The sequence below is a fragment of the Falco peregrinus genome, chromosome 6, assembly GCF_023634155.1.
Source record: "Falco peregrinus isolate bFalPer1 chromosome 6, bFalPer1.pri, whole genome shotgun sequence".
NCBI classification, from domain to species: domain Eukaryota; kingdom Metazoa; phylum Chordata; class Aves; order Falconiformes; family Falconidae; genus Falco; species Falco peregrinus.
The window spans coordinates 92,021,841-92,042,577 of record NC_073726.1 but is presented as its reverse complement, the minus strand read 5'-3'; the positions used below and the strand labels follow the sequence as shown (position 1 = coordinate 92,042,577).

The window sequence follows — 20,737 nt, the reverse complement described above, 5'->3', positions numbered from 1 at the left end:
TCCGTAAAGATTTTCAGGGCGTGCAGGAGTTAACCCCGTCTTGCCTTTAGAGCAACAAAGCATCATCATCGAAGCATCAGCATTGTGGAGATGGAGAGAGTGCACAAGCCACCTGCTGACTGCTTGCTTCCCCCGCCATGAAGTGGAGCTTCACAAATCATTAAAACTCCTAGTGTGACTGACAGAGGCAAATAAAATATTCCTGCTAGCAATAATGCATGGAAGGACAGGAGCCTGGAGGTGGGTAGAGGGTCAGTTGTATGGCACACGTGGCCGTGCTTGAGAAACGGCATCAAGTAAGGAAAACAAAGTGAATATTATTCTACCTGCTGCTGTGTGATGGTGGCAGGAGGACACTTACACCATTATGACAGTGTGTTCTTGTCTGCTGATGACTTATTAATACAATAAAAAGGGTGGCTTATTGTTGAATAAAGTTATTTAGGGTATTTGCAATATAAGAAAAATTAATGATTTACTTTTGCCAGCCTTAGATATAAAGCAGTTCCTTTACATGATTGTCTTCCTCATCTTTATAAACACCATCAAAGCAATATATCTTTCTGGGCAAAATAATAATGTAATTCACATGGATAAACCCAGCCTGAAATCTCATTTAAAGCAGAGAGCGAGGGCTGTTAAGTACCTGATACTCTGTTAACAGATAATTGAACTAATCCTTCCCAGGAAACTGGCAGGCAGCATCTCTTCTGTTCAGGAAGATTCTTTAATCAGATTGTTATGTATACCAATGGATGTCCCCAACAACTGACCTAAATATATAAAGTATAGGTCTTCAGTAAGCAAGGCAACGTATTTTGTGAACTGGTTCATCTTCCAGTGAAGATGAGATTTCAGTTTGCTGCCAGGAGATGAGCAGCTTGTTCATAAGTAGTTGTGACAGCTCACTGGTCTCTTAACAGGACACAGCCTGAAAAAAAAAAAAAAAATTTTTTTTCCCCCCTTGATCTTTAAAGCATTGTTGCATACTGGGTATTGCCAGTACTCACTGCAGTGCAGCGTGTAATCCTTGTGCGGTTTGTTTACCACACTTGTAGTAAACTCTTTCTTGGATGGCAGATGACACATGGCCCAATTTACTGCTGCATCTTGGTACCACACAGCGCCTGAAGAGGAGGAAAGAAGGGGAAAACTGACTTTGCAATTTTGCTTCCTCTAAGTCTGATTGGAAATAGGTTTGCCTGTTAGTATGACCTGCTTTAAACTGGTAGAAATAAAGGACAAGGTATTTTGGCAATAGAAAATACAATAGCCATGTAGTGGTAGCCACTCTGAAAGCTCACTCTTTGGTCCAGTTCCTGTAGAGGGCTATAAAAGCTGAGCAGGTCTTTTGTAACTACTCACATGTGTCTATCTCCTGATGACCATGACTGTTAGTTTCTGGCTCCCTCTTCGGTCATGCTGATGCTGATGGGCACCAGTGACAGCAAGCACAGTATCTTACCTTGTTATTACATTGGTTTATTGGCATTGCTGTTGACACAGTGACACGTTAATTTCTACCTGCTGAGTTTTCCTGTGTTCGTTCTCCCTAAGTTAGTGTCTGCACTGAGGGTTTTCGTGCTCGGCGTGATGTAGGAGAGGGAGTATGGCATTCTCTTTTTATCAACCAAAACCACAGTTCTTCCAGCAGGATTTTTTTTTTCCCCACTTTAAAAAAAACAAAAATGCAACTTTGGATGTGATACCACTTTAAAACCCAGGCGTCTTTGGTTGGTTTTGCCTTTTGGAACTTGTTTTCATTCAGTGCTGACTGTTATGTTTTCCTCTTAGAAAGCAGTTTGAATATTAAAAAGTGCTTAGACAAGAACAGGTAGTGTGAGGGAAAAAGAAATGCCATGAATGCTAAAGCAAGGCTACTAAAAACTGGCAAAAATATTAACAAAACTCACGTTGCCTCTAATGACATGCGCAGCTATCCCATGGTAAAGGTGGTGAATTCTTCTGCTCTCAGGAATCAAAGGGATGCTGTCTGCAGTAGTGTTGCTACCATTTATGAGTTTGATTATCAGCAAACAGATTTATAAGGAAATTACTAAGAAGCTCTCTAGCCCATTAACATTTATTTTTTAATTCAAGATACAAAATTGTGGATGCGTTCTCTTGGTTTAGGCACTTAACTATGTGTTCAGGAAAGGTCCTTTGAGGTGACCTACGGGTCGGTGAGCCAGTTCATCTGGTTTCACTCCTCCTCCCCATCCTAGAAATTCACTTAATGGAAAATCAGAGATCATCAGTATAGTAGTGCCTTGACGATAGAAATCTTCTCATAAGAATTCATAGCTGACTGTAGATTTGCTCATGGTGAGATGGCTAATAAATAGAAAACTTCAGCAGAATTGAATCAGTTGTTCAGCCTAGCCTGTATAAATTACATCCATTTTAATGTTGCCAAAGGTGTAGACACAGGCTCCGTGTTACAGGAACAACCAACCCACGTTGGCCAGACCGACACGGGAACAGAACAAGGGGATGTGTTTTGAGTAGCTGCGGCTTTGAAGAGTACGTGGCCCTGCAAAAGGCAAGCAGCTCCCTTTGAATTTCTGGTATGAAATTCTGTGGCAAAAGACCTGTGAGCATTTGGGTTTATAAACAGGAGATTTGAATATGAGGAAGGATTTATTTCTTTATAAGTCTATGAATAAAGGGCCAGTGCTGGTATGCTGCAGACTTCTTGGTAATCCCATTCTTAAAAGGTTGTGTAAAACCAGAAGTGGTGGTAGAAAATGATGAGAAGGTAGAGGACCGAGAGTTACCTCTCCTGGACATATGTGGTGTATGACTCAATCCAGATACATCTCTGGAAGAAACGTTTCACTCAAATACTACTTACTGATGTAATTATAAAGGTAACTTGGTAATTAAGCTTTATACAGATGGTCTGATGAGCATTTTTTAATTTTGATTGCATGGTATAAAAGAAGAAATTTGTTGTCTTATGTTTCTGGCCTTGAGTTCTATAAATTATGCGGCAGGAGTTTAGGGTATTTATCTCACCATTTTTCAAAATAAATGTTTGGTTTTTCAAGTGCCTTGCAGAATTTATGCAGCTATGAAGATTCAGTGCTTACTAATTCATTGCTCATAGCTTTTGTTTGTCGACTAATTTTCTGTCAGAACTTGGTTCTCCTATATATACATGTATATAAACTGTAGATAAGCTAAATGTATTTGTAAATCTGTGAAAACAAGCCAGTTCATCCGCTTAGAAAAACTGCACAAAACGTTATTTACTCACTTTCATTGGGTGCAGTGTAATGTACTTTGCATCTGACATAGTGGAAAGGATATGTTTTTGAAGGCGTATAAGCTATGTGGTTTTAATTTTTTTTTCTAGACTCTCTCTCCCTGATTTTTGCATTCTGATCTTTCAGATCATACTGAAGGGAGGAGGGAGGCTGTGTGTAGTGAGTGCACATAGTGTGAAACAATATGTAATTTCATCTCTGTGTAACTTTTTCTGTAAAGGCAAATACTGTCTAAAGGTGGGGACTGAGTCATTTCTGGCAAAGTCTAAAGGGGAAATCAAGATTAATTTAAAATTGAAAGCTTGGCAGCACATTCAAGAGAAACAGGAGACAGGAATAACTGAGAAAGTAAGCAAATTGATACAATAAGCACAGAACTGAAGGGCAAAAAGATGACATGGCAGAGAAAAATACAGGGGAAATCAAAGAGATATTAGACATGAGGGGAGAACATGTTAGGAGCAGGTGTTACAAAAAAAAAAGCCAGTGCCAAAGAGATTAGTATCAGAAGGCAGGTATTTTTTTATTGCATGAAAATGATTCTCATAAGATTTGCAAGTATAGCACGGAAAGCTTAATTACTTAACTTCTGAACCATTTCTTAGGGTTTGTAATACAGATTTTCCTTTTTAAAAACCATAGAGAGATTGGATCTTTGGTTGGGTTGGGACCTTGAGGAGCTTAATGCAGCACGTTACTCAGCTCAGTAGAACAGCTGGTAGTACCAAAACACCAAAGATCACAGATTAATTAAAAAACCTCCCAAGATTCATTTTTTTGCCATTTGCTTTGCCTGGATGTATTTGGCTACAGGGGCATGTTTGGAGGCTGATGTGTTAGGGTCAGCTCTGGCTCCTACTGGTACGTTCTGGAGATGAAGCCGCCTTTGCCTGTCGGTTCCCCAGGATGTTTCTCATACTCCTGTTCCGTACAAGTACCCTCTTGGCACTCCCTCCGTGGGCCTTTCTTATGTCTTGTCGGCTTCAGCACTCCAGGAGGAGGGACAGGGAATGAATGATGTCTTTTGTTTCTTCCCTTCAGCTCCTGTCCGTGCTCTCTCCACTTCTCCTGGCACTTCACCTTGCACCAGGGGGGACTGGAAGCCCTCTGTCCTGCCCTGCTGGTGCCCCGCTGGCAGAGCTCCGTGCCCATCCTCTGTCCCTCGATGGCTCTTGTGCTCGGTTCCCTGATGACAGTCTGGTTCATTTTGCTCCCTGCCCTTTCCCCACACTCTTGAAATCAATTTTCCTCGTTGCCAACAGCTAGTGGGAGAATGTTTTTAAGCCAGGTGCCAGACATTGTCTGTGCTCTCACATCTGGTTCCTTGTGCTGCAGGAGCTCCCACGGCAAGAAGAAATCATCTGGAAGGAGACTTTCAGAGGCCCTCTTGCATCCATGGGGTGCTTAGGCAGGAGTGACTGTGGCTGATATGTTGTGCAAGCTCAGGATTGTTGCTTCTAGTCCTGAGACAATTTATTTGCAAAGGTGACTAATCTGGCAGGTTAATACTGCTGGTGCAGGTAAACTTGCGGTGAAGTCGTCAGCGATGTGAAAAGCAGGGAAGATAAAGTATGAGCCTTGCCTAGGCTGAAAGCAACTTTCTAGTAGCAGTAATAGACGAGACAATTAACTCGACTGCCGTGGGTTTTGGCTCATTTAGGGGGGATGAGAAACGGTGCGTTATATCTTCCTGGAATGATCAGATCAATTTGTATTAATTAATTGTACAAATGTATGGCATTTGTATGCCAGATTTTCATCACATTTATTCTGAATTTGAAATGATCTGTGATGCTGACTGAATGGTGTAAAGTGCCTTGGATTTGAAGGCCCTTTAAAAATGGAGAACGTGTAACTTTTCTATTCAGATATGCACAAAACCCACGCCAAGGAAGCTGATGGGGCCATTGAAGTGAATGGAAATTGAGTTTAATTGAGGTATTATTAGCCAGTGCTAGGTAGCTTAAATGTGATTAGCTGGTTGTCCAGTACGTGCCAAATTTTTACATTTAGATGTTCTAGAGCAGAAATTTCAAATATTTCTAATAAGCTAATATATGCACAAACTCTTACGTGGGTTTTTCAAAAATATCAATAGTGTGAAACCAATGAATATTTCATTAGATCCTAAGATGCTTCAGTCAACAGTAACTAGATTCCTCATGTCTGTTTTCCAGGAAAGCAGCTTTGGAAAACTTCAGTAAAAGATAAAGATAGTATCACTTAAGAATTCTGTTTGTGACTCTTTCCCTTCTGATGGTAGAAAGCCACCATAGCGTTTATTATCTTCTGCCTAAGAAGCAGCATTTGAACATATAATTGCTAATTTGTAAAATGTAAATAGGGAAGGTTTTAGTCAACCAGAGAATATCAGTCTTTTCTGCATTTAACTGATGCAGTTTAAGTATTTTTCTGTGTTTATTTTTCTGTCATTTGTAGACTGTAGCTGAACAATATGATCAGACAGGCATGTTAATGCTTTTCAGTGCAACTGGAACTTAAGAACTGCCACTAGGATAGCGTTCCTGCGTGATCTAGTCTGTCCAGATCAGTTGATATGATGGGGTAGTTTCTTGCCATCTCTTTTGCTAACGCTTTACCTGTCCCTGTATTCAGTATTCCAAGTAAACCATGGCCTTTGTTTTCATCTCAGAACAGCCTAGAGCCCCTAGGAAAGGGGAGATCCAGCGACGTGGGCGTATGAACAGACCTGTATGCTTCTGTGAGCTTTACTGAGCTTGTTGTTTTAGAAGTAAAGTGCAGGGCACAGTTGCAGCTTTTTCCTTGAAGTCAGAATAATGCTGATACAGCAAATTTATTTTTCTTTTTTGCAAGCTGAATCTTTAACTCTCCAGACAGAGATACTAAGGATAACAAGGCTTGTGTCACCATGACTTTGATATTAGAGGCAACAATTTCATCACCTGATTTCATGCATCATCTGAAACCAGACAGCCTTTCTAGCCTTCCTACCATTCTTCCAAATTGCCAACAAAAGCTAATCTTTCAGGGAGGTATCCATCATGATTTTCTTTTATAAAAGCATTTGTAGAAGTCTTACATGCAATGTTACTGGCTAAAGAAAATGCCAGCCTAGTCTGCATGTTTTGAAAACTAAGGCAGTTTCAGAAAATCCCTTGACAAAGGTCTTTCAGTGCAAAAAAACCCTGGTTTGACTTTAGGAAGCTTTAAAGGGAAGAGAGGCATGGATCACAATGGGTGCAGGAGGCAGCAGTCGTAAGTATTCATAAATGTGGACTTTCTGAGTTTGCTGAATTAGTGATGGGGTTTCTGTTTTGGTATGAGTTTGGGGGGGGGTTGGGGTTTTGGTTTTTTTTAGTAGATCAGCAAAGCAAGTTATATAATATATATGAAGTACTATCTGCTTTATCCTGTTGTTCTTGAGAGAACAGAACTCTCAAGGCACAGGAGGACTCTGCAGCAGCAGCTGCATGAACAGAAGTAACAAGTCCTGGGCTTCCGTCGGGTTGAATTTGGCAGTGTTTTGAAATTTTGGAGGCTGATAGAATTAAGGAGTTAAACCCAGTTGCATTCTCTCTGCCTGTGTAAATCTTCTGTGTTTACCAGGTGCATGCCTTACAGAAATGTAGCAGCTTAAGAGTAAGGTTTAAATGAGTGTCACAGGGCACCAAAGCTAATGCATAAGGTGAATGGCATCACCCTTGGAGCACCCCTACCTTCAAAGAGGGGCCCAGGGAACTACAAGGCGGTCAGCCTTACCACAATCCTTGAGAAGGTGGTGGAGCAACTGCTCTTGGAAAGCTATTCCCCAGCCCACAAACAGCAACATTCTTGGGAGCAGCCAGCATGGATTCCCATGGGGGAGGTCATGCTCTGCCAACCCTGAGAACATGTGATGAAATGACCTGCTTGGGAGATGGAAAGCGAGCAGTGGATATTGGCTTCTTAGACTTTGGTAAGGCTTTTGGTGCTGTGTCCTGTAAGATGCTCACAGACAAGCTGGTGAAGTGCAGGCTGGATGAGCAGACAGTGAGATGGATTGAAAACTGGCTGAATGGCTGGGTGGTGGTCCCAAGTAGATTTGAAGTGTACTTCGAGGCCAGTACTGGTGGTGTGCCCCAGGGCTCAGTACTGGGTCCAATCCTGTTCAGCATCTTCATTAATGATCTGGGTGATGGGACAGAACATACCCTTAGCAAGTTAGCTGATGATGCAAAAATGGGAAGAGTGGTTTATATGCCGGAGCGTCATGCTTTCACCCAAAGGGACCTCAGCAGGCTGGAGAAATGGGCTGACAGGAGCGTCATGTGGTTCACTAGGGTAAGCACAGAGCCCTGCACCAGGGGAGGAGCAGCCCCACGCACCGGTATGTGCTGGAGGCCAACCTCCTGGAAAGCAGCTTTGCAGGGAAGTGGTGGACACCACGCTGCCTGTGAGCTGGCAAGAGTTGCCGAGAAGGTGAGTGGTGTCCTGGGCCATGTCCCGAGTGCTGCCTCAGCTTGGGGAGGTGAGCCTTCCCTTTACTCAGCACTGGTGCGGCCACGCCAGGAGGGCTGTGTCCAGTCCTGGGTTCCCTAGAACAGGAGATGTTGGACATACTGGAGAGAGTCCAGTAAAGGTTGACAAAGGTGTTTGAGGGCCTGAAGCATCTGTCATCCGAGGAAAGGCTGATAGACCTGGGACTGTCCAGCCTGGAGAAGAGAAGCCTCAGGGGGAATCTCATCAATGTGTGCAAGTACCTGAAGGGAAGGAAGTAAGGAAAGCAGAGCTGGTTGACACCATAGCCATTTTAAGGTGACATTATGTCCAGATTTGAGTTGACTCCTGTGTTTTTACCTCTGATCTTAGACTGCTGAGATGGATTTAGGTTTTTAAATTCCATATATAATTTTATTTTCTGTCAGAGAAAGTAATATAAATTCACAGAGCATCCCTTCACAAGATAAGTGTCTCTTGTTTAAGGACTTGTAGTCTTTTAGAAATGCTAAGTGCTGTTCATCAGGTACTTTGGTAATCATTACAGCTCACTGAAGACAGCAAAATTACCTTAGTTAAGGCGTTGTCTTTGCAGTGTCTGCAAATATTCCTTCATTTCTTCCTTGTGCATCTGCTAGGACTCGAGAGAGACCTACAGTGCTGAAGAGGTGCTGTTGTATCCATGTAATTCTACATAGTTTCACCACTACAGGTGGTCTAGTTTGTAGCTGCCATGCTAAGTCTCATGTGAACGTGGCTTTATGTTCTCCAGGGCCAGTTCTAGATGTGGCGGCTGAGTGCTCTCCCACTGCCAATTCATACTAGGACCTGAACTGGGAATAGACTCATCTCACAAGATCCTTTGTAATTAAGTTCGTGGAATTTATTGGAAGCAAATATGTGAAGAGGGAGTGATTTCTTGGTTTCCTGGGAGCAGGATAGCCCCCACTTGCAGTGGGAAATGCCCCAGGAACACTGTGCTGCCCACCTTGAAGGGGGAGGTGTGTTGGAACTTGGAGCAGCATGCAGGCGTCTTGCTGTGCAGTAAGGCTTCTACAGGAACAGGCAACAAAACAGCAATGCTTACTAAGCTAGCTACTTGGTTGTTTGTGTTTGTTTTGGTTTGGTTTTTTTTTACAACTCTGCTTTATTTTCATCAGTAATCACACCATGAGCCTCTATCCCTGCTCACGCAGAAGGTCCTGCCCCACAGGCTGAGCTCTGGGTGGGTGGGTGGCCACAAAGGGCAGCAAAGAGTTCACTGCTGCAGGCTGAACTCTGAAGGTAGAAGGGGAACTATTCTAGCTGGAGCTGAGAAATACCAAATATTTTCCACAAGGGTCTGAGTCTGCTCTTGCAGTCAGATGCTCTGGGAGTTTTCATCTGTGTTCAGAATTAGATAGGTCTGCCTCATCATCTTCGTGCTTAGTGTTTGAAGGAATGTGGTAGTAATAGTAGTACTGATGGTGGGTACTTGAGTACTACGTGTTTGTGAACTTCTGCAGGGTCTTTTTGTCTGATGCTTGTTTTTTTGAGGACCCAAAGTCATCAAACCTACAGAACCAGCTATATTGCATGACTGTGGATACTCACTAGGTAATAACTTCCCGAATTAAGCAGAAGTCTGGCATTTGTTACTGTTTAAGATTGACTGAAGGGCTGATCTGTGCACATAAATGAAAGATTCTTTACTTGTGTAAAACACCTATAATCCCCCTCAGAGTTAAGAACAGTGGCCGTTGGTGGTGCTGGAAGGAACACCTAGCAGCAGCGTTAGCACGGTACGCTCTTCTCAGAGCTGCAGCCGTACATCTCAGCAGTCACTGCATCAATCAATAAGGCTTTTGAAAGAATCATCTTAATCTTTAAGGCCTTTTCTGCTGAATGTTTTGGCCTCACTTGGATTAATAGGCTCAGGAACAAGCTGTCGTGTTGTGGGGTGGGTGGCAGGTTTGATGTTAGGTGTCAGTTTAATGGATGGAAGTGGCTGAGGCCCTCACGGCTGCCTGCTGCACGCATGAGTTTTTCGATACTAATTGATGTTTTCATCTTAATGGGGGATCCGCTTACCCGATTTGGGGTTTAGGTTTTTCTGCTAATTTTCTCTTCCCTCCTAGCTGTAAACAGTTTGATATGTGTTTGATAGGAGGAAGAATCCTTCTGTTGCTGTACATCATTTGCAGAAAGAAGAGTTAACCGACCAAAGGCGGTGTAAATGGGTAGATTTAGCGTATTAGATTTTGCCATACAGAATGGAAACACTTCTCCAAGGCTGTGGTGGCTTCTGAAAACTTTCTGAAAGCATGTCTGTGTTCTGAGAATGGACAGATCAGCTGCCCTGGGGTTAATACCTGGGATTAATTCCCCTCACACCTCCCTTCACTCCCAATGTCTCTCCCGCCAGTCCCTCACACGCTGTCACTGCTGCTGCTTCCCCCTCATGGGGAGGGTCCTCACACCCTGCCCTGCCCCAGCGTGGGGTCCTGCATGGGCTGGGGGGGGGGATCTGCTCCCCGTGGGCTCCATGGGCTGGGGGCACACCTGCCTCACCGTGGGCTTCATCACGGGCTGCCGGGGGGGATCTGCTGCAGCACCTGGAGCCCCTCCTGCCTCCTCCTGCCCCGGCCCGGGGGGCTGCAGGGCTGCTGCTCTCACACAGCCTCACTCCTCTCTCCCGCTGCAGGTTTTCCCCCTTATTCTTAAATCCGTCACCCCTGAGGTGCTGCCGCTGTCACCGCTGGGCTCAGCCTTGGCCAGCGGCGGGTCCGGCTGGGAGCCGGCTGGTGTGGGCTCTGTCGGACACCGGGGAACCTTCTGGCAGCTCCTCACTGAAGCCCCCACTGCAGCCCCTTGTGGCGCAAACCCAATTCAGCAGAAGGGCTGGCGGAGCGGTGAGGAAGCTGTGTGGTTCTCAGTTATTGTTCCATGCTCTGGCAGAGCGAGATCACATCAGCCTTCTTAGCTGCATGTGCCGCACTGTGTGTTTGTGGAAGCTGGAGCGATGACTCTGCAGCAGTCACAGCCATGCTTCGCTATTAGTTACTCTTATTAGTTATCCTTATCACCAACATTTTCCTGGTAACTAACTTTCCCTTGCTCCATTTTGGTGTTACTTTGTATTCTCTGCGTCCTCGGAAAAAATTACTATTTTTCCTTGTATGAGCCTTTTTTATACTGAAAAGTCATTGTCTTGTCCTCTTTTGAACATTTTGCCTCTGCACTAAATAACCCCAATTCTTTCACTGTTTCCTAATGAGCTCTGTTTTCAAGCCATCCATTCAGGTTTTGTTCTTCTCTGGCCTTCTTGCCTATATGTTCCCTGAAACACATTGCCTGTCACCAGGGAACCACCAAGGCTGAAATAGAATCGATCAGTTCAACCTGTTTCTTTTTTTTTTAAAAAAAAAAGTAAAAATACTTACTATATGATAAGTAACCATGTTGTCTGATGCCAGCACATTACCTAAAAGCTAGAGCCTGAGGCATTTACTGATGCTTTTATGGTAAGTTGGAAACTTAGTAAAAGAAGTGACTTTAATGAGCTCAGCAGAGCACTCCGGTCACATCTGCAGTCTCCCATAAAGGGCAGCTCATCTGCCACCACTTGCTAAATCTCTATTATTTTATTTTTTTTCTTTCCTCCTACATCTCTCCAAATATAGTCTCCTGGTCACTTTGCTCCGATAGAAGCCCACACTGCAGTCTGCACGAGTAAACGCTGCGGCAGGCTGGGCTGGCTTTGTCCCCCAGAAGCAGCAGACAGGGCTGAGGTGTCGGGGAGGGCAAGTAATGGCATCTCCTCAGCCAATTTAAGAGCTTCCTTGCATTCGTTCTTGGATAAGAGGGACCTAGGGAGGCAGCGTTTTGCCTTCTGATGCGAAATGCGGGGGACATGGAGCACTCGGCCCAGCAGAGGTGGCAGGAGGGCACCTGTGGCTGCTGCGGGCGCTCGCAGGCCGAGGGGCTGGCGTGGGGCTGGCCTGGCTGGAACTGTCAGCGTCTACACTCACCGACGCTGAGACCAGCTCAGCCCGGACTTCATACGCTCCTAACAGAAACTCCTTCCAGTACTATAGCTTGTTCCCCAAATATCGCGGTACATTTCAGATGGATTAAAAGCTGGGTAGTGGTACGTAAATAATTCACTGTTAGGAATTTTATTCTAGCGAGGGTGTTTTTAGGGATGTTCTCCCACTGAATATTCTTACCTTAATATTTCAGCATCTTTTATTAATGAATAACACAATGTGTAGCACTTTCAGACGGTGCAGGATCCAAAAGCTGAAGCTAAAATTAGTGCCGCAGATGTCTTTCTGAACTGTGTACCGTTCACCTGGCGGTCGTCCTTCTCTGCCAAATTCGGTGGTGAAGCTTGTCCATGCTGTAGAGGAATGCTCTGCAGATGACTGCCTAGAGATCTGTCTGGTCTTGGCCCACCTACCCCTTAAAAATCTAAAAGTTCAGGATGAATTGGTGACATGTATTTACAGATGCAGATCAGGTCGTTTTTATGTAACTGGGCAGAGATAGAGCATTTATTTCTCTCTGGGTTTTTTTGTTTCCCCGCTTACCGTAGACTCCACCAGTATTATACCTCTTATTTATACAATGCCTTCCTATTTTGACTTGGTCCTTTATTCGAGGGCAGAGTCTTACCTAAATTTTACTGCTAAATTTCTGCATTTTTTCCTCAAAGGCTGTCTCTTGTCAGTATCTTTGCTAAAAATCATTCCAGCCATATTGCCTATGTTACTTTACAATTCTGTCAAACCATATTCTGAGGTGCCCTCTTTTTCAGTTTAGACACATCCTATCTTAGAAGTCATTTAGAGTACCTCTGTAAAAGTTCTTTTTCCTGGCTCATTGCTTTCAGATCCACCTCCATCTCTCCATACTTTACTGCATCAAATACAATTAGATGTCATCTTTAATATTCTTTTCTGGTTTGCTTCATGTCTCGCTAGTCATCTCCTCAAATATTAAGATATTGATCTTTTCCAACCCTCATATGAAAAATGAGGATGTTCTTGATTACTTATTTTTCAGCTACTTTTCAGCTTGCTTTTCTATTGAGCATGTTTTCCATTTTCCTCCCATAGACTTTACAAAAGGGAAAAACCTTTTTAGAAATCCAACAGAGTTGTCTTGTAGTCCTCCTTAAAGCTCTTACTCTTCTCGATTACCCAGTATTGGTCAGGTAGCTGGTAATAATAGAATCATGGAATATCTCAAATTGGAAGGGACCAGTAAGGGTCATGGAGTCCAACTCCCTGCTCCTTGCAGGACTACCTAAAATGAAACCGTTTGATGGAGAGCATCGTTCAGATGCTCCTTGAGCTCGGACAGGCTTGGTGCTGTGACCACCATCCCAGTGAAGAATCTTTTCCTAATGTCCAACCTGAGCTTCCCCTGTTGCAGCTCCATTCTGTTTGTTTGTGCCCTACTGCTGGTCACCAGAGAGGTAACGTTTCCATAGTCCACCCGTGTTGCAGAAGTTATTTTGGGGCATGGTAGCTCTTTCAGATGTTCGTGCAGTGCTTCAGACTGGTGAATAGCATTATCTCCAAATTATAAAGATACATCTACAGAAGTGCAGTGAATACTGACAATGTGTTAATTAAAATGTACACTAACAACTAGCTGGTAGAAACAGCTTTATGCCATGGGACTCTGCCAAATGCCTTCCTTGGGAAAGGTGTGTTCCAGAGGCTTGGAAGGAACTTTCTCCCAACTGCTTGTTTAACCGATAAACATTAAGCTCTGAATAAGCCTATTGCAGATTTATGTTCCAAAAGTAAGCAGAAACAACACTAGAAGTGAAGGAGGTTTTGTCTTGTCAGGAATTTCTGTGAGTAATCAGACTTGAGAGGGAAGATTAAGCCTATCGTTATTTTCTAATGCATTATCAATGAAAGAAAAGCCATAGAAAATTGCGGGTTTTATGGTTTTTTTAATATGGTTTTGCATCGGCAATGTTCATAAAAGAACAGGAACTTTGTCTGCACTATAAATCTGTCTCTCATTAAGAAGAGATTGGAAATTTGTAAAAGTTAAAATACTTGTGTGGGGGTGGGGGAGCTGTCTTCTGATTTCTAGCTACGAAATTTAAAGTATGATTTAAAGACTGCTTTGGAAAGCACTTAAAATTCCTAATATTGGTGGAGGGAGGTGGGAGGAGAATTGATATTCTTTTTTAATAGGAACCTAAGCACTATCGCTGGAGAGCATGGAAGGGAAGAAATGAAAATGACAGGTTTTCTTTTCATGTTGAAATCGTAATGAGATTTATAAAGTGAGCAAGTGAAAAATAAATGATAAGTTAATACATTTTTTACAGTGTAAAACTTTTCTAATACAAAGAGGTGGGTGGGGCAAGGAAATTTCAGCCTTTATAATTCTTGGAGATAAATCAGACTTTGTAACTATTTGCAATTGATCCTACTATCTTAGGTTTTCAAGATCAAAGCAGTGCAACTGGCGGGAAAACTTCTTCCAGCCTTCAACACCCCTACGGGTATACCATGGGCAATGGTGAATCTGAAAAGGTAACGCATTTTCTTTTGTGGGGACGTGTGCTCCTCCTCCCTCTGACTTCAGGTTAGTTACGGCATACGTCAGTTTTCCTTAGCAGTAGAGCTATAAAAGATGCAGACAAATTGGCATTCCTGGCACTTTCGGGTAACCTTAATAGAGTCCAAAGCATTCTACCTCGTTAACTGCAATAAATTGTGACCGTGATTTATTTTTTTCTCCTCCTGATTCTGCAATAATTCCACATGTCATTAGAACGTACCCAGCGTATTATGCCACGTGTTGCCCTGGGGCTTAATCATTGGCTCTCTAGTCATTAAAGAACCTATTAAAAACCATAATAATTTCCAGGCAGTGGTTGGATTTACTGGGTTTTATGTACTGTGTGGGCTGTACGTTACCTTCAGAGGACTCATAGTGTCTGAGAAGATGGTGGGACTGAAGATAATAATGAATTTACAGTTCAGCTGAGGTGTAAGGAGCAGGTGGTGAGCCCGCTGGGGTCCCTGCAGGTGAGGAGGCTCCTCGAGGTGGCTGTTGGGCTCGGGTGCCGGCGCAGGCTGCATTGCCCTGGGGAAGGGCATCACCTTGCCCGATTTATCTGGAGTTGCTTGTTCAATGCCGGGATTCCCATCGGCTTTTGGGAGCGTGGTTTTGATGTGAAGTATTTTGTAAATTTTTATGTTCTTAAACGGTAGCTGAACTGGGATGCGTGTCTGGGTTGTGTGCACAGTCAAGCAATTCAGCATAGTAAATAGCAGAGAGTTCTTCAATTGTTTTAAATCTTATCCTTTTAGGGGAGATATTTGTCACACTTTGTTAGACTGCAAAGAGGTTTAGGATTTCTTTAAGACTATTAGCCTCGTGTGCCACCTTGTGAAGGGAAAGAATCCTGACTTTGTCGTCACCCTCGGATGAAGCCCGAAGCCCGTGGAGCCGGGGTTTGCCCCTCTGCTGGCGCAGGGTCTCACCACCCTTCCCTGGTGTTCTCTGCTCTGCTTGGGCTGCATTACCGCCTCCGAGGCCGTTTATTGGACCTCTCTACAATTAACATTGTTTTGTTTAAATTTCGTGATGTGCTTTCTGCACGGCACTACGGTTTTACTCAGCCTTGTGTTCTTTCCGCAGTTTCCTAGGGCTTGAAATTCCTCTGAGTTACTATTTTTGCTTTGTTCAGCCCAAGCCTGTGCCGTGGTTGCCGTGTGCTTGGTGGGCCAGGGTGGCCACACTCGCGGGCAGCACGGCGGGTTCCCTGGCTCAAGCGGCGCGGGCGGCGAGGTTTCGGAAGCTGAAGCGGTTGCTGCGTGGGGGCCGCAAAGCACAGGGCTGGTGGCGCGGGTATCGGGGCGCAGGCAGGACGGCAGGGCCAGGGAGGAGGGTCTGCAGTAGGCGGAGGGGAAAGGGCTGGGGTGCCTGGAGCTCCCTGCGTTGCCGGTTCTGGTCCTGCGGCCGCTGTGTCGGTCTGGCTGAGGTGCAGAACCAGCCGGCATCACAGCAGAAGCAGCGCCTGTGTGCCGGGGGCAGGGGCGGCAGCAGGCGGCGGGGGGAGGGGGGGGGGCATGCGGCTGCCATGCAGTACAAGATGAGACCTGAAAAAAGTATTTGGGGAATTATTGACTTGTATTGTATTAGTTTTTGTGTTCATCATGAAACACCTACTTTTCTTTTTCTGTGAGAGCTGTACACCAAAAAAGCCCCGGGCCAGCCATGATTTTGTCTCTGCACTCTAAGCAGTGGCTCCTGCGTTTTAAAAGGGGTTGTCAGAGCTACAAGGACTGCCCTGTGAGCAACATCTTCCCTTTACGTTTCCTCTTTCTAATTTGTAATCTAAAAAATAAGTAAAAAGACATTCCTAAGTGGTTGTAGTCTTACTGATAACTGAAATCTTTTATGAGAGGAGGTAGAAGTAATCTCCAGGAAAATGTAGTTACCTTCAGGAATTAAAAGACCTGATCCTGGAACGTGGTGAAAAACTCCCATTTTCAGTGAAACCAGAGGGAATTCAGGAGTTATGACTTAGCAAAATAGTATTTCTTAAAGTGCAAAAGACACGAGTTATATGATACTTGCTGTTGATTCTTTACGTGAGCCTGAGGACCTCGTACTGTTCTGCCTACAGCAAGCATGCTGGTTTGGGATGCAGATAGGATAGGGCCTGCTCCCGTCCTGCTGGAGTGTCCGATACTGCCTCGAAGCACGTCCCACCCAGGCCAAGGGGACGCAGCAGATGTCCAGCAGAACAGGGAAGCGAGTGCTGCCACCTTCAGAAGCATCCTCCTTCTCTGAGAATTGCTTTTGATTCACGTCCTTAGGGACATACGGTGAATAAACAACTGAGGTTGCGCCCAGTGTTAGGTCATTATATTTCTGTGATATTGAGATATTATATCTTCTAATCAGAGGACTTTATGTTGATGAGGTTACGGTATCTTCTTTCCAGAAAGACCCAACCAATGAGCCAACTGATCAGTCGAACCCCAACTCCTGTAATCTGAAGTAGGGGTTAATATTTTGCTGTTACTTGGTTAATTTGCTGCGGTGGTTTTTACTAGTGCACAGTAATTCTGAATCTTGCTGTTTTCTCTTTTTTATGCATATTTGTTGGAATTCAGTGGCGTGGGTCGAAACTGGGGCTGGGCTTCTGCCGGCAGCAGCATCCTTGCAGAGTTTGGAACCTTGCACATGGAATTTGTCCACCTCAGCTATTTGACAGGGGACCCTGTATACTACAACAAGGTGGGTCTCAAATTCAGGTTTTTATCATACAAGTGTCTCTTATGCTGTTTCATCATAAATTGCAGTAAAGGGGAAGTACTTTCTATATTGAATTGTGTTTGCATTCTTGGTAGCAGGTAAATATTTTCATACTTGTCATAAATTTCTACTTGAAAGAAATACAACACAAGTTTTCTTACATGTTTCAGCATACATTTAAAACCCATAATTTTTAAACACGTTTGTGTGAGCAGTCCTTTAAAAACAAAAACATACTAATCTGCAGGAAGCCCTCAAGAAAGCAAGCTTCTGGGTTCAGATTAAGAAAATTACTACTGAAAGAAAAAAAAAGAAAAAAGATTAGATTTAACTATGTGCAGAGAGCAGATGAACCTTGTTAGTGGTGATCCTGATTCTTGATTTAATTTAGGTCATGCACATTCGGAAGTTGCTTCAAAAAATGGATCGTCCTAATGGACTTTATCCAAATTATTTGAATCCAAGAACAGGCCGATGGGGTCAGCGTAAGTATTCTTATTTTATTCATTCCTAATTAAAGCTCTACTTCTTACTTTGTTGCTGAGTGGGAGATCAGAAAGACTACTCTGTAGGGTACAAGCAGCATTGCTTGAGAACATGCAGTGTAGCAGGGTAACTTGGGCCTGAGATCTCCTGAAACCGATTTTTGCCTGTCACTTTCTGAAGGCACCAGCTCAGTTTTTATGGTACTTCCCGAAAGCAGCTTCCTGCTCGTTCTGGTGCCTGTCCTTTTAGCAGTCAATAAAGTCTTCAGTAGTAAAGCATGAGGCTGCAGATGGTTTCCTCACTTTGGTTTTGTTCTGCAAACTATCTGGTTAGTGGCTTACTGTACGGTAACGGGGAAGTGATGTGTGTTGTGGTGGTTAAATTGGAGCTCCTTCACCTGGTGTTAGGGCTGACATTTACAAACATTGTTCTTCTGCTTAGTGGCATGTGGAATGGCACCATGAGCCTCCTCATAGATCCTGCTGGTATCAAGGTCTCTTTTTTTATTTTTAAAAGGGCGGGGGGGAAGGGGCTTTGGAATAAAAAGAAAAAAATGTTTTTGTTGCTGACAGTGTGAGTGGAGAGAGAAAACACAAAGAAAGTCACAAACACAATTCTTTTTCTTGAAGTGATTCTTCCAAGAAAACTTGAGTGGTGTAGTGCTGTCAGAGTGGGTGTGATAAAAGAGAATCTTTTTCTTCAAGGTTTCTGTTCCTGTTTCTTTTATGAATGCAAGTTTATTTAAGAAAAACAAGCAAGATCTATTTATGAACTGTTTGACATCATTGACAGGTTTCGAGGATTTCAGTGGTTGGCATTAGATACCTAGCAGAATGTGTTGTGGCTTGCAAACAGAATTTGCATCTGCTTTGGAGCCGGTGTACGAGGGACGTGCGTGCGGCTGGCGTTGCCACGACTCTGAAAAGAGTCATCTCATGCCATCATTAAGGCCAAAATTCTCTCCAAAGCATCTAATGTCTTTGAGAGAATAGTGACACCTTCTAAGATGGACACATGGGTAGATGACATAAATTCTTCAGACAAATTTAGGTTGATCAATGCACTCAGAAAAAAGGTGAAAATATAAAAATATTCACCTAGTATTTATTCCAAAGACGATTCTACCTTGTTCTGAAATAATTTCTTCTATTGCTTTTTGCTGTTCCTAACCAGTTGCTCCTGCTGCTTCTATCAAAGGTGATCTAATGTGGCGTATCACCTGGATTCTGTAGGGGCTGTCTGTCAGTTGCAATAGTAATGCTCAGAATTAGCAGCTCTTGAAGAAAATATTCCTGGTCACTGAGAATAAACATACAGTGAAAATTTTAACTTTGCAGAAGTTTGGTGGAGCTCAAACATACTATTTAAATGAATTTGGAAAGATAATACACTTGGGGCTAAAGCTTAGGGTTACAGGCTGAGACTTAAGTTATTAGGATAAAAAGAATACAGCTTCATAGAGCCTTTAATTTTTCTGTGCTGCTCATGAGTCACAAACCTATTTCCTCTAATTTGGTTGTTGGGGGGTTTTGTTTCTTTTTTTTTTTTTTTTTTTTTTTTGCAAATAAGCTTTCAGTTACAGATAGAGATGTTCTGGTAGTATTTCTAAGAATTTTCCCCAAATGAGCAAGCTTCTATAAACGTATCTTGAAATTTTTTGGGGGGGACAAGATAGCAAGAATTGATAATTCTATTTTTCCTTTTGCAGACCAGGTGAGAAACAGTCTTTATTGTGTCTTTGATAGATCGCTCCTCACTGAAATCTGTTTGCAGAAGTTTAAGAGGTTACAGTAAGGGTGCACGTGCTCTGGAACCCTGGACATGTGAGCTGGAATAGCTGTGGCTTGGGCAGGAATTTTCCTTCTGCCTCTCTTGCAGAGACTGTCCCCTGCATCACAGCAGCCGGTTACGTGAGGGTGATGCCTTTACGCGCTGCATCTCAGTTCACTGGAGGGCTGGGGTCTGAGTCTGTGATACTGATACTGCCTTGAGTCCCATTGTTGTTGTTAAGGGCAGGCGAGGCTTTCATGTCCTCCTCGGAAGGTAATTTCAAAGAGCATTGTGTTTGGCTTGTTACTTACTTTAGTACTGGAAAGGCTGAGACAATGGGAAGAGTATCAAAGCGTAACTTCTCTTCTTGCAGCTTCTGGGAAGGCTGCCCTTTTCATCTTTGCTGTGACCTTTCCTTTGATGCATTTTATCTTGTGCAAAGTACCTTCTCCACATAGTTTCTGAGAATTATTTCAGAACTCTTTATTTGCCTAGATACGTGTAACTCTTGACTCTGACCTTTCTGGGTTTTGGGTTTTGTTTTTGTTGGTGGTGGGTTTTTTTTTCCTCTTCTGCCTAACATTTTTTTTCCCCCTTCTCAGACCTTTTTGGCTCAATTTTAGTCAGCTTTTCTGTTAATTTGTACAGTATTCCATCTAAGTCATGAGGGGTATGAAACAGGTAAAATAAATCTACCTAAATACACCGTTGAAGTAATATGGGATGTAGCTGCAATACAGCATCATTCTAGCAGTGGGTTTATTTTCTGTTTCCGTATCTGTCATTCTAGCAGTAGGTACATTCTAGTGGCGGGTACCTTTATTCAAAGTAAGAAAAACAGCAGTGATGTGCACATAGCAGTCTTAATACCAGTTGATTGTCCAGAGAGTATTAAACAAAATATATAATGGAAGAAACCACTGAGGTCAAGTTTTCTCAGTGTTTATTTTTGGTAAAGAAAAAATTTAGATGATTTGAGTAGAAGAGAAAAGATAGTATTTCTGTGTTGGTTTTCTGATTAATTTTGTTCTAGCAGGCTGATAGGTAGACTTGAATACTTAAAGGCCATTCCTGTTGTGAGACAGACTTGTGGAAGAAAAGTGAAGCCTCGTTCTCTTGGCTTTGCTGCGGCCCCAGGGGGCTGTAAGCCAGCTGTAGCTCTACTTGCAACAAGAGCTTATCTACCTTGATACCTGGTAACGTATTTTGACACCTTCTCTGAGGTGTTTGCACAAGGAGCCTGGGTACATCCTCATTTTGTGTTTTTAACCGAGAAAGCTCACGAGGACTGCATCTACTTTGACTTGCCATCCCAAGAATTAACTGTTAGCGTGAGCCACTAATGTGCCTTGAAATACCCCATCTGGAAACCTTCCCTTCCTTTGTCGTCTTTGCTCCGGGGATCTGTGCAGTCGTTGATGCTGCCATGTAGGCAACTTCTTCGCACATGTAGGGTCTCACGACATACT

General features: G+C 43.5%; 1 protein-coding gene across 3 annotated transcripts in view; it reads left to right on the top strand.

The window, feature by feature from the left end:
- MAN1A2 (mannosidase alpha class 1A member 2) overlaps nt 1-20,737 on the top strand; it is a 145,109-nt gene that overhangs the window by 75,806 nt on the left and 48,566 nt on the right. For all 3 annotated transcript variants that reach the window (XR_008747709.1, XM_055807498.1, XM_055807497.1), the window contains exons 6-8: nt 14,178-14,272; nt 16,871-16,994; nt 17,404-17,497. Coding sequence is in view for 2 of the 3 variants with exons in the window: in XM_055807498.1 (XP_055663473.1) it covers nt 14,178-14,272; nt 16,871-16,994; nt 17,404-17,497 (313 nt within the window). In the remaining variant the exon portion in view is untranslated. The remainder of the gene's footprint in view (nt 1-14,177; nt 14,273-16,870; nt 16,995-17,403; nt 17,498-20,737) is intronic.